The 14,022-nt window shown below is 41.0% G+C and overlaps 1 protein-coding gene across 1 annotated transcript in view; it reads right to left on the bottom strand.

Moving 5' to 3' along the window:
* SLC23A1 (solute carrier family 23 member 1) overlaps window positions 1–14,022 on the bottom strand; it is a 334,606-nt gene that overhangs the window by 290,782 nt on the left and 29,802 nt on the right. The window contains exons 2-3 of the mRNA XM_069764941.1: window positions 10,028–10,088; window positions 1,124–1,231 (exon numbers count right to left, since the gene is read on the bottom strand). Coding sequence (XP_069621042.1) covers window positions 1,124–1,231; window positions 10,028–10,054 — 135 coding nt within the window. The 5' untranslated portion in view covers window positions 10,055–10,088. The remainder of the gene's footprint in view (window positions 1–1,123; window positions 1,232–10,027; window positions 10,089–14,022) is intronic.

The raw sequence follows: 14,022 nt of genomic DNA on the forward strand, positions 1-14,022 counted from the left end.
AGGTACTTTGTCAAATTATTTGCTAAAATCAAGATATACTATATCTACTGAGTTTCCCTGATCCACTCAGTCAGTGATTCTGTTATAGAATGAAATTAAGTTAGTATGGCATGACTTATTAGTTACAAACCCATACTTGCCCTGGTTAATCACTTCTTTCTTATAAAGGTACTTGCATACATGTTGTGTAATAATTTGTTCAAAGATCTTTCCTGGTATAGAAGTCAGGCGCACAGGTCTATTGTTCACTTGGTCCACCTTCTTCCCCTCTTTGAAGATAGGGACAACATTCTTCTCCAGTCTTCTGGAACTTCTCCTGTTCTCCAAAAATCTTCAAAGATTATGGAGAGTGGTCCAATAATTTCCTCTGCTATCGCCTTCAATACCCTAGATTGTAAATCATCTGGACCTCAAGACTTTAATTTGTTTATGTTAGCTAAGTATTCCCTCACTATCTGTTTATGGATAGTGTGGATTATTTAATTCCTTCAATAGTACAGTGAAGATCAGTAGATGTTACATTTACCTTCTGAGAGAAAAATGATGCAAAATAGGAATTTAAAGGTTCCGTCTTCTCAACATCCTTTTTAACCACTTTACCATTTTGATTCTGTAAAAATCCTATAGCATCTATGACTTTTGTTTTACTTTTGACATATCCCCAAAATCCTTTCACATTGCTTTACATCTATTGCAAACCTTAATTCATTATCAGCTTTAGTAATCTGATGCGTACCCTGCAGGTTCTGCAGACAGCATTATATTCTTCTTTAGATATACTTCCTTCTTTCCATTCGATAAGCAATTCTTTATTCATTTTTAGCATATATTTAAGTTCTGTGTTCATCCATCCTGGTTTCCTTAAATACTTTCTATTCTTCCCTCTTTTAGGGATTGTTAACGATTTTAATTTGAGAATCTCATTTTTCAGAATTTCCCATCCTTCCTGGACATTTCTGTCCTCAAGGACATCCAGCCATTGGCTCCTTCCTATTCTCATTCTGAGTCCATTAAAATCTGCCTTTCTGAAATCCAACCTTGATGCCTGAGTCTTCACAAGTTTTCCTCCCTTATTAATCCAAAATTGAACATGCATTATTTTCATTCACACATTTTACTGTACCTGTAATCCAAGGAAAATACAAAGATACCATGGAGGGACATCTTCAATTTTGTATAGCATATCAAGTTCTGATTTCATCTCTGTAGTTTGAAGTGTAGGGTTATTCTCCTGTCAAGGAAATAGTTTATAAAAAATTATTTGTAAAATTTAACTGGTTTTCAGAGATTTTTTATCTTATTCCCAGTTTTGAAGTTACAAAGGATAAAGTACAACTTTTGATTTCTAGAATTGATGTATTCTGGGGCCTTTGGACTTGGACTTGGGTTATTGGGTTAAGGACAGCATATTTATCTTCAATGCAAATGAACTAGAAGGTTAAATAGAAGTTGCTCATATGCTTCAACATGCTGTAGAGCGCCACCTACACTATTTACCTAGCATGCCATTCATACTTTTTTTTTTAGAAGAAACAGGCTGATTCATCAAAATAGTGGTGTAAAAGCTTTGAAAAGATTTAATATTTCTGTGCAATGTGAATTTGTTAAAAAATGTAATGACTTTTGGCATTTTCACGCCAATTTGGAAAAGCGCCCCTGTCAAATTCATCAAATCTACTGGTGTTTTCTATGCCAGAAATGCTACTACAGTTTCTGACTGGAGTAGCATTTCTAGTGTAGTGCCATTTACAGGAGGCGCTGTATTTATTAAGTGGCATGCTTTGTATACTCTGTCAAGACTGACGTAGCACAAGCATGTGCTATGCCAGTATTGATAAATCTGACCCACAGTGCTGCGTAAGAAGCGGGGTGCAGTACATTAATGGTATAACATGCAGAATGTTGCTACATTTGGAAGTTATGGTATTCTGTATGTGAAAGCTCTTTAAAGAAGATCTTTTACCAAATTTGTCATGCTGAACTGGGCACACGATGTTCTAGTGTTTGCAAAGCAGAATGAAATGGTATTTTTACAAGTTTTTTTTTCTTTGCCAGAGATTATGGCTGTGCAATCCATTGCCAGATATATGGCTGCAATTTGGGGAACGAGGGGGGGCACAGGTGTGAAAAAATTAAATATATATTTTGATTAGTGAGTAGGTACTCATCCGAGTATCACCATGCTTGGTGTACTCGGCGAGCACTGAGTATTTCTGGGATTATTCAGAGGGAGCAATTCTGCATTTCTGGTGCTCTTTAGAGCGCCAATGACAGTGCAGGGATTGTCATCCATGCACTGTAATGCCGCAGCCCTCTTTGTTGTGGTATTACAGTGAATGGCTGGCTGCACAGCATCATCAAGTCTATAAGGCTACTTTCATACTTCCGCCTTTTGTCTTCCGTCGCAATCTGTCGTTATGGGCAAAAACCGGATCCTGCAAATGTGCTTGCAGGATGCGTTTTTTGCCTATAGACTTGTATTAGCAATGGATCGCGACGGATGGGCACACGTCACATCCGTCGTGCGATGGATCCGTCGTGTTTTGGCGGTCGCAACGCACAAAAAAAGTTCAATGCAATGTTTTTTTGTGCGCTGTGTCCGCCATTTTTGACCGTGCATGCGCGGGCGAAACTCCGCCCCCTCCTCCCCAGACTGCAGAATGGGCAGCGGATGCATTGAAAAACTGCATCCGCTGCCCACGTCTTGCAGTTATTTCACAACGTCTGTCGGTACGTCGGCCCGATGCATTGTGACGGGCCCGTACCGACGGAAGTGTGAAAGTAGCCTTAGAGACCTGGCGCCACCCTGCTAGCCGCATTCTGCTCTGGACTTAGCGCGTGTAGGGAGAGCTGCTGCTGAGATAGGGTCAGAATCGTCTGTGAAGAAACCAGATTGTATCTTAATTTCCCAGACAACCATGTTTTTTGCAAACCAAAAGAACTGGCTTTTTATCTGTATATTGGCTTGTGAATTTAAGTGTTTATGTCTGGTGGGTCAAGAAGACAGACTTGCCAACTGATATACTATCTAACATACTGTGTAAGTCTGTAATAGTGACGGTACATAGGGTGTGTTAAGCTTTGCTTATTGATGTGTGCTTATATGCTAATAGTGCTACTTAATCCCATCACCATTGTTTACCTTTTCTTGATGTTGGACTGAAGGACCCTGGGTAATTCTAAAAATAGCTTACATGCCTTGGGTATAGAAAGACTCAGAGATCACATCCTGGGAGACGGAAGTAACACAGAGCTACCAGCCAGACATTCTGCAAACCACCCAACAGACAAGAGAAAGGACTGCAGCCAATTCATCATGGCACCATCACGAGGGTGTTGTGAATTCCGTTCTTGGGCTCCCTTCGGTGGTTGTAAATGGCACTTTTGTGAATTCTGCCCTTGGGCTCCCTCTGGTGGTTTTGAGTGGAACTGCCGCTCCTTGGGTTTAGCTTTAGCAGCTGCTTTCACTAATCGTCTCTCCTGGCTCTGCTATTTAACCTGGCTCTAGTCTTCAGCCTATGCCACATGTCTATGTTTTCAGGCTGGATTCACATCTCTGCTTGGATTCTCCTGGTTTCCTGACCAGTTCTGCTAAGATAAGTTCTGGCTTTGCTCATTTCAGTCCACATGTTGTGAACTTATTGTTCTGTGCATTCTATTTTTGTCCAGCTTGTCATTTTGGATTTTTTCTGTTAGCTGGAAGCTCTGGGAAGCAGATTTACCCTCCACACCTTTAGTCAGGTGTGGAGATTTTGTAAACTCTGTGTGGATTGTTTTGTAGTTTTTATACTGACCGCACAGTATCCTTTCCTGTCCTATCTATCAAGCTAGACTGGCCTCCTATGCTAAAATCTGATTTCATCTCTGCGTATGTTATTTTCCCCTCCTCTCACCATCAATATTTGTGGGGGGCTATCTTTCCTTTGGGGATTTTCTCTGAGGCAAGATAGGTTTCCTGTTTCCATCTTTAGGGGAAGTTACATCTTAGGCTGTGCCGAGGGGTCTAGGGAGCGTTAGGTACCCCCCACGGCTATTTCTAGTTGCGCTGCTAGGTTCAGGGTCTGCGGTCAGTACAGATACCACCTCCTTCAGAGCTTGTCTCATGTTATTCCTAAACCACCAGATCATAACAGAGGGACACTGATCTATGATTCTATAGGAAACAACCTAGGGGTTTTCGGCTACGGTTGGAAGGACACAGATCTGATCCAGTGACCATCTCTGAACCATGGATATGTTTGGAGAAAGCCAGGTTTGGGACCCACTGGTCGCCTAGTTCCATGGAGATGTCAGATAAGCCAGGCTCCTTTAAATTGGGCCTAGTTTTTAAAGAGGTCTTCCTCTACCTCTCATCATTTTCCACCACTAGATCATCAGGCTTCACGTGTTCCGTGCTGCTACAGTCAATTTTTTGGCAAGGGTGTCTGTGATCCCAATTAAATATTTTTTTTAAATGTATCCCCCATGAGGAAATGTTTGTCAGCCCATACACTTAGTGTATGGGTATTACGAGTCTAGGAGACCCGCTCCTTTGTAATGGGACAGTTTTTTTTATGAGGCCCTCCTCCAAGTTTCTTTCAAGGGGGATTGGGGTGCGTGCAAATTTTGGTCAAGGCAGCCCTTGCATTCAATGCATAAGGAAACAGTATGGCAGGACCTACTGAAGAATGTAAAGTGGGTTTTCCTGTGGCCATTGAGTACCTGGGTTCAAAGGCTTATTGGGGTGCATATGACTTGGTATCAGGGCAGGCCTTGCAGTTAATACATAAGAAAACAGTATTGCAGGACCAACTGAAGAATGTGAAGTGGCTTTTCCTGTGGCCATAAAGTACCTTGGTTCAAATGCTTATTGGGGTGCCTATGACTTGATAGCAGGGCAGGCCTTGCATTCAATGCAACATTTTTTCAGGAAGTCCTCCTGCACCTCTCGTGAAAGGGGTATTATTATTATTATTATTATTATTTATTTATATAGCACCATTGATTCCATGGTGCTGTACATGAGAAGGGGTTACATACAAGTTACAAATATCACATACAGTAAACAAACTAACAATGACGGACTGATACAGAGGGGCGAGGACCCTGCCCTTGCGGGCTTACATTCTACAGGGGTGCGTTGTAATTGTTGGCAGCCCAGCCACTCACTGCATAGGCAATAACAGCATAAGAGACCCACTGTTTAATAATGGCCTTTTAAGAATATTAATGCCACCTGATGCCCCTCTAAAAATAGGCTTTGTGACTTTAAGAGTCCCTCCTTCATAAATGAAACAAGATTTGTCTCCTTATGTGTCACACACCACATGGCCAGCTAGGGTTGTTAAATGTTACAATGACATTTCCCAGTGAATGCATTTGTATTGGTTGAAAGCAATGTTAAAGTTGAAAAACGCATCAAAAATGCTGAGTGTGAACATAGCCCAAGTGGTGGAGGAACATTTTGGTTTGGGGTTAATTATTTTGCCTTATATACAAGTCATTACCCTGGAAAAGATGTACCTTCACATATTTCCCAGCAAAATCGATTTTGGTTTCTTTTCTGTATGTTTTTTGGTGCACCTGTAAAAATGTAGTGAAACTCTGACAACATTGCTTACAGCTGTGACCTTGGAGTCAGAAATGCATCCAGGGGCAATCCCCATGATGATCCCATGTCATTTGAGCAGTGTTTCCATCATTTTCAGTTGTTTTTAGACCTTTAAAGGACCCACGGGGGGGATCGTGGTAAAAATACTTGGGTTTCCCATAGACTTACATTGGGCTCGTTGCTCAGGTCGAGTACCCGAGTATTCCAATTTGCTCGACCCAAGCAACTAGCACACGAGCATTTTAGTGCTCGCTCATCACTAATTTTGATACATTGAGTATTACATGCTTTGTGTTACTTTTTTGTGTTTCATAAAACTCAAAAAATCATTGTTCTAGGGTACATCTTTTGATACATAACTCTCCAAAAAAAGTGTTTAAAAATTTGGCAGGGTTAAATTTCTCACCCATACATTATTTCTTGGTGTGGGATATATTTCTGTGATCTATGAAACTGAAAAAAAGCGCTAAAAATTTTGCAAGGTTACATTTCTCAGCCATATAGTATTCTGTGGTCTGGGGTATATTTCTGGGACATCTAACACTCCAAAAACGCATTGAAAAATTTGCTGGATTATATTTCTCAGCCCTATACTGTTCCCTGGTCTGGGGTACATTTCTGGGATCTATTATCTCTGCAATAAAAGCTTGATTCTTCCTTACACGTGTGTACTCTGCAACCTTGCCTGTGGTTTGAGATTGGATAGCTGATCCATTCATTGTATGTACAGTGGGTAAAAAAGTATTTAGTCAGCCACCAATTGTGCAAGTTCTCCCACTTAAAAGATGAGAGAGGCCTGTAATTGACATCATAGGTAGACCACAACTATGAGAGTCAAAACTGAGAAAACAAATCCGGAAAATCACCATATCTGAATTGGCAAGATTTATTTCCCAAATTATGGTGGAAAATAAGTATTTGGTCACCTAAAAAGATGCAAGATTTCTGGCTCTCTCAGACCTGTAACTTCTTCTTTAAGAGGCTCCTCTGTCCTCCACTCATTACCTGTAGTAATGGCACCTGTTTGAACTGGTTATCAGTATAAAACACACCTGTCCATAGCCTCAAACAGTCACACTCCAAACTCCACTATGGTGAAGACCAAAGGGCTGTAAAAGGACACCAGAAAGAAAATTGTAGCCCTGCACCAGACTGGGAAGACTGAACCTGCAATAGGCAAGCAGCTTGGTGTGATGAAATCAACCATGAGAGCAATAATAAGAAAATGGCAGTCATTCAAGATCACTGATATTCTTCCTCGATCTGGGGCTCCACGCAAGATCTCACCCCGTGGGGTCAAAATGATCACAACACCGGTGAGCAAAAATCCCCAAAGCACACGGGGGGAACTTGTGAATGACCTGCATAGAGCTGGGACCACCATAACAAAGGCTACCATCAGTAACACACTACCCCGCCAGAGACTCAGATCTTGCAGTGCCAGACGTGTCCTCCTGCTTAAGCCAGTACATGTGCGGGCCCATCTGAAGTTTGCTAGAGAGCATTTGGATTATCCAGAACGGTATTTGGAGAATGTCATATGGTCTGATGAAACCAAAGTAGAACTGTTTGGTAGAAAGAAAACTCGTCATGTTTGGAGGAGACAGAATGCTGAGTTACATCCAAATAACACCATACCTACTGTGAAGCATGGGGGTAGCAACATCATGATTTGGGGCTGTTTCTCTGCAAAGAGACCAGCATGAATGATTTGTGTACATGAAAGAATGAATGGGGCCATGTATCGTGAGATTTTGAGTTCAAACCTCCTTCCATCAGCAAGGGCACTGAAGATGAAACGTGGATGGGTCTTTCAACATGACCATGATCCCAAGAACCCCAGCCAGGGCAGCAAAGAAGTGGCTTCGTAAGAAGCATATGAAGATCCTGGAGTAGCCTAGCCAGTCTCCAGATCTCAGCCCCATTGAAAACCTTTGGAGGGAGTTGAAAGTCCGTGTTGCCCAGCGACAGGCTGAAAACATCACTGCTCTAGAGGAGATCTTCATGGAGGAATGGGCCAACATACTACCAACAGTGTGTGCCAACCTTGTGAAGGCTTAAAGAAAACATTTGACCCCTGTCATTGCCAACAAACGATATATAGCAAAATATTGAGATTAACTTTTCTTAATGACCAAATTCTTATTTTCCACCATAATTTGCAAAACAAATCTTGCCAAATCAGACAAGGTCTGGATTTGTTTTCTCATTTGGACTTTCATAGTTGTGGTCTATATATGATGTCAATTACAGGCCTCTCTCATCTTCTTAAGTCGGAGAACTTGCACAATTGGTGGCTGACTAAATACTTTTTTCCCCCACTGTATAGGCATACTGATTAAAGCTATACAAAATATTTTCAAAGTGCAGTGCAATGGGTGCAAAGATAACAACAGCTCTTCATGTTGTAGATTAGAAATTAAGTGTTAGCCTGGCATGTACAGTACAGGCCAAAAGTTTGGACACACCTCATTAAAAGATTTTTCAGTATTTTCATGACTATGTAAATTGTACATTCACACTGAAGTCATCAAAACTATGAATTAACACATGTGGAATTATATACTTAACAAAAAAGTGTGAAACAACTGAAAATATGTCTTATATTCTAGGTTCTTCAAAGCAGCCACCTTTTGCTTTGATGACTGCTTTACACACTCTTGGCATTCTCTTGATGAGCTTCAAGAGGTACGTATTTTCAAAACCTTTAACCTCCATCCTGGTTCCAGATTTTGTCAAATATACTCAATATCATCAGCCACAAATCAGTATCAGTAGCAGAATTGGATCGGGAGCTTGCTTTTTTCATCCTTCTAGGACATACACACACTTGTGAGGCCTTGGTCCTTGCTCCACAGTCTCTCACCACAGTAACGCTCAATTTCCAAATGAACTCTTCCAATATCCAGGGATATATTTATAGACAAAACCACTTGGTCTTTTACAGAATATTCTCCATATTCAGTTAATGCCTCAAGTACCATCATCAATGATCAGTAGATGCTATCAAAGCCTCACCTTGTAGTGCCCAGCAAGGGAAACATGCACTACATTTACAGTATATTTTATATACAGTATAATTTACCACCTAGTAATATCCCACATAACGTTTCCTAGCTTCAAGGATGACTCACTGTAACTATTCCCTTCTCAATCGCCTGTTCTACCATGAATTCTACATAAAAATGATTACAATAAGCCATAATATTAATCACAATACTTTGCATCAATATAAAAGATAATACATCAGTGTTATGCAATAAAAAATATACCATGCAGCAGTATACAAATATACCATTATATCATACAGTAAATATCTTCCGGGGTGCCAGCTATCTTCCACTTCTTTGCAGGAGGAGATACAAAAAGTTCAGTTTTGAAGAGATTTCATTTCAGAGACAGGGAAATCATGATGTTAGAGACAGCAGACAGACAATCATTGGCCCTTTGTAGTAGTGCGGTGGTGATGACAGGAAAAGCTGTGTCATAAGCATAAAGGGGGTAATGAAAGTTAAATCTGCTGACGGTTTGTCCAATAGGAGTGGTATATAGAGAAAAGAGGAAGGGGCCTAGGACTGACCCCTGAGGAAACCTGATACTAAATGAAAAAGATTTGGAAAAAGAGCCAGCAAAATATAGATTGAAAGATCAGTAAGAAAAGTTGTAGTAGAACAAAGAGAGCGCTATCTTATGAGGTTTATACAGTTGAGCATTGGGAGGATCAACTGGTGTCAAATGCTACAGAGAGATACAGCAAAACCGACGAACATTAGTTTTATACAGTACGTTAGTAGCTTGTTCGAGACTTTAGTAATGTTAGTTTCTGTAGAGTGTATAAAGTGAAAAACATTGTAAAAGTTAGAGAAGAGAGTCATCTGAAAGATAGCGGATTAGACAGGATTAGAACAAAAATTCAAGTAGTTTTGTGGTAATTTGGAGATTAGAAGCAGGCTGTAATTAGCAGAGCAGTTCTCATCAAGGGATGAATTTTTTAGTATTGGGATTATGAAAGATACTACTAGAGGTAAAAGAGGTTAAATATTTTGGTTATGTGGGTAATGACAGGAGAGGAACTGCAGAAACTGTGATAGACTAGGGGCATTGGTGCAGGTAGAAGAATGAGAAGAAGTGAGAAGCCTGGTGACTTCTGATGCTAGATCAAAGGCAGAATGGGAACTTGACAGAGGAAAGGTGTTTGGAAAATAATTTCTTATTGGTTATTATCATTTTTTTCTTTGAAATAAGTGGCTAGATTGTTAGCGTTGAGGTTGGTGATATGGGCCTACAGTTTAGCACTAATAAGTAAGTGAAAGGTGTCAAAGACTCATTTTGGATTATTGGATAGTGAGGTGATAAGGGCTGAGTGGCAAGGTGAAGCGCAGCAATAATTGTCCTGAGCATAACTGTTTACTACAAAAAGATAAAAATGCAAGTTACCTTTGAAGTTCTATCTTCTGCATCCATATCAGCTTCAAGAAAGATGCAGCAAGATATAAAACTGTTCAGGAAACATCAATAGAGTATTCTGTTATTTGTTGCTTTATAGCCTCTGTGCTATTTCTGGGCAATTCATTAACTATATCACTTTAGCAAAAGTTTTAAAGAAAACAAATCATAGGCTAATGTGTAATTATTAGCTCTTAGTTTGAGAAGATAGAATAGCAACGTTAGGCTTTTTTATTTGTCATTTACCAAACAGAGTTAGCATCCTTATTCATTAAATATAGTTAGCACTGACAACTATGCTTCTTTCACTAGAGAAAAGAGGTGTGGATAATAACTGCATTTTGTTAATAAAAAGGATAAAACACAGTTTGGCACCAGCAATCATACTGGAGTTGATGTCGGTTAGTCACAAAAAAGCTTATGCACATGGCCGTATTTCAACGATGAACAACCTTAAGTTGTATAAAAATGAATATGGTAATTACAGGATTTTTTGGTGTTCAATGTAACAGGCAGGGTGGTGGTACCACTGTGCCAAGACCAGGGAAGAGCCTGTAGTGGCGTGACTAAGCACCAAACCAAGGCTGATCCCAGATGCACAGCAACTGACGGTACCACGGTCCGAGGAGAGCCTGGGTAGGTGGGGACCAGGTGCTACACGAGGACTAACCTCGGCTACGTAGCAGCTGACCCGCAAGGGACTGGTAGCTGGAATGGTACCAGTAGGAGTGTAGAGCTGATACAGGCAAGCATGGCAGGATCACGGGAACAACAGATACAGATGGGTCTGGCTGATATACAGACAGGCAACATTGGTACCAGCGGATTCAGCTGATATACAGACTGACATGGCAAGTGTCAAAAAGTTCAGCTGAAATGCAGATTGGCATGGCAGGGGCAGGTGGTTCCAGCAGATGTACTGATGGGCACTGCAGGTGCGGATGGGACTGGCTCGTATACAGACAAGCAGGTGCTGACGGGCATGGCAGAATTACAAGCAAGCAGGTGCTGGCAGCCAAAACTGGTATACAGGCAGGTAGGAGATCTGAAAGATGTGACTCTTACACAGGTAGGCATGGCAGATGTGGATATACTGTTCTGGTATCCTGGGATGCAAGCACTGGGGACTTGAGAACTAGCAAGCATGCAAGGCTAAACTAACACGCGGCTCAGGCACCTCCAATCAGGTGAAGGTGTCTTAAATAATAATTGTCTCTCAGTTATTGGTGGGGACACTTTATGACGACACACTTTGGCCCTTAAAAAGGGCAGAATCTCGCTTGCATGCGCCCTAAGCACGATGCCCGGGGATCTGACAGCAGTATGCAGACCCTGGGCAGTAGCAACAGGAGAAGGAGGAGAGAGTGTGAAGCTGGCACTACATTCTACTATAATAACAATCTTTATTTTTATACAGCGCTAACATATTCCGCAGCACTTTACAGTTTGCACACATTATCACCACTGTCCCCGATGGGCCTCACAATCTAAATTCCCCATCAGTATGTCTTTCGAGTGTGGGAGGAAACTGGACTACCCGGAGGAAACCCACGCAAACATGGGGAAAACATACAAACTCCTTGCAAATGTTGTCCTTGGTGGGATTTGAACCCAGGACTCCAGCGCTGCAAGGCTGCAGTGCTAGCCACTGAACTACCGTGTGCCTACTCTACTTCTATTTTCCTCCAATTTCATAATAAGCTTTTCTTAATCTGGTGAATTAATGCTGAATTTGTAAAACATTTTCCTGCACCACTGCTTGAAAAAAGAGTCTTCTAAAATCTGGCAGTATGTTTGGGAGTTTGTTTTCAGTCCATCTTCAATCTGAAATGGTCCAAATATCTAATCTTTAAAATTATGAGCCCATAATAGTACCCCACCTCTAACTTGCTGATGTCTAAGCCAAAGTGGAATTCTGTACCTGTTACTGATCCTTTTAAAGGCCCAGCCATATATTCCATCAAGAGCCACTTTCATCTAATCAGCCCATAAAACCTTTGAAAAATCTGTATTCAAATATTTCTTTGTCCATTTTTAACATTTCAACTTCTGTGTTTTGTTCAGTGGTGGTTGGGTTTCCACCTTCCTTACTTTGGCCAGGTCTCTGAGCACTGAACACCATGTACTTCTGGACACTCCAGTGAGATTGCAGTTTTGGAATAGAATAGCACTGAAGGATAATGAGTTCCTGGTCGGTACACCTTTTGATTCTTCTCACATCTTTGGCAGTTACTGTGCATCTTTTTTTCTCAAAATGTTTTTTGTGATCCTGCTGACTATTTACAGCAAAAGTTTCACGATTCTGTGATTACAACCCAATATCTTATCAATTTCAAGAGTGCTGCATCCCTCTGTAAGACTTTTCAGAGCTAGTTAAATACATCCTTTTTTACTTTTCAGAGCCATTTAAAATCTTTTTTTTTACCCATTTTACTTGAGGAAAACAAGCGGCCTAATAATTCTGCACAGCTTCATGAAGGATTTTAATATCATTAGGATGCACCCTCATTATACAAATACACATCACCTAACATGCTTCATCCAATAAGCATTCAAACACACAACTTGGAGTTGGAACATATGCGTAACATTGATGATATGGTCAAATTTCTCATTTGCCTAATAATTGTGCACACACACAGTGCTATTTGGTACTGACGTGGGGGTTTAGTGGAGCCTGGTGGTATTTAGTGCTTTAGTTTTTAGCATGGTACTGTGTGTTCACCAGTTCATAACTGTATAATTTATATATGTACAGTACAGACCAAATAATTTCAGTTGTTTCACACTTTTTTGTTAAGTATATAATTCCACATGTGTTAATTCATAGTTTTGATGCCTTCAGTGTGAATGCACAATTTTCATAGTCATGAAAATACAGAAAAATCTTTAAATGAGAAGGTGTGTCCAAACTTTTGGTCTGCACTGTATATACCGTATTTTTCGGACTATAAGACGCACTTTTTTCCTCCCAAAATTTGGAGGGAAATAGGGGGTGCATCTTATAGTCCAGATGTATGGGCACTGGCTGTGGTGGGGAGGTGGGGGAGTGGTTTCGGCAGAGCATCGGGTCACAGGAGGCTGGAGCCGGCAGCTCCGGCTAACTCCTGTGCCCGCTGCTAAAGAGAAATGAATATGCACTGCATTTCATGCCCATGGGCGTGGAAGGCAATGCATATTCATTTTTCTGGCATCCTGGTATAAATTGCCCCATCCTGTTCCTGATATGATTGGTCCCATCCTTTCTCTTTTATAATTGGCCCATCCCATTCCTGGTATGCATAGCCCCATCAGAAAAGATTAAAAAAAAAACACAAAACATTGCACTCACCTACATGGTGCTCCCTCACAGTGTCCTGCTCCGGTGACAGCAGCTGATTAGTGCTGTGCTGAAACTTAGGAGAAATTAATATTCTGAGTAGGTCTTTAAAATTGGCTGAACGACGAGCTACACACTAAGGAGAAGGGGGCAAAGCTTGTTTAAAAACTGGATCCGTTAAAAGGACTTTCCAGTGTCTTTTGATCAATTCTTTCAGATTACTCGATTGGCCATTAAAGGAGGAAATGAAACCCACCTGTTTGTGATCCCCACTGTTATGATCCGGTGACCTTGGAGCTGCATGAGAACTTTCACTGGAGAAAGTGGCCACTATACTGACCGCAATCCTGAACTTAATACCGCAAATAGAAGTAGCCGTGAGGTGTACCTAACAAAACCTAGACACCTCGTCACAGCCGGAGGACTAAATACCCCTAAAGATGGAAATCGGAATACTATCTTGCCTCAGAGAAAATCCACAAAGGATAGACAGCCCCCCACAAATATTGGCGGTGAGTCGGAGAGGAAAAAACATACACAGGCAGAAAAAACAGGATTTAGCACAGGAGGCCACTCTAGCTAGATAGGACAGAATAGGACAGAGTTCTGTGCGGTCAGTATTAAACCCTTCAAAAAAATCCACAGCAGAATATACAAAAAACTTCCT

Source organism: Ranitomeya imitator, chromosome 4 (genome assembly GCF_032444005.1).
Source record: "Ranitomeya imitator isolate aRanImi1 chromosome 4, aRanImi1.pri, whole genome shotgun sequence".
NCBI lineage: Eukaryota > Metazoa > Chordata > Amphibia > Anura > Dendrobatidae > Ranitomeya > Ranitomeya imitator.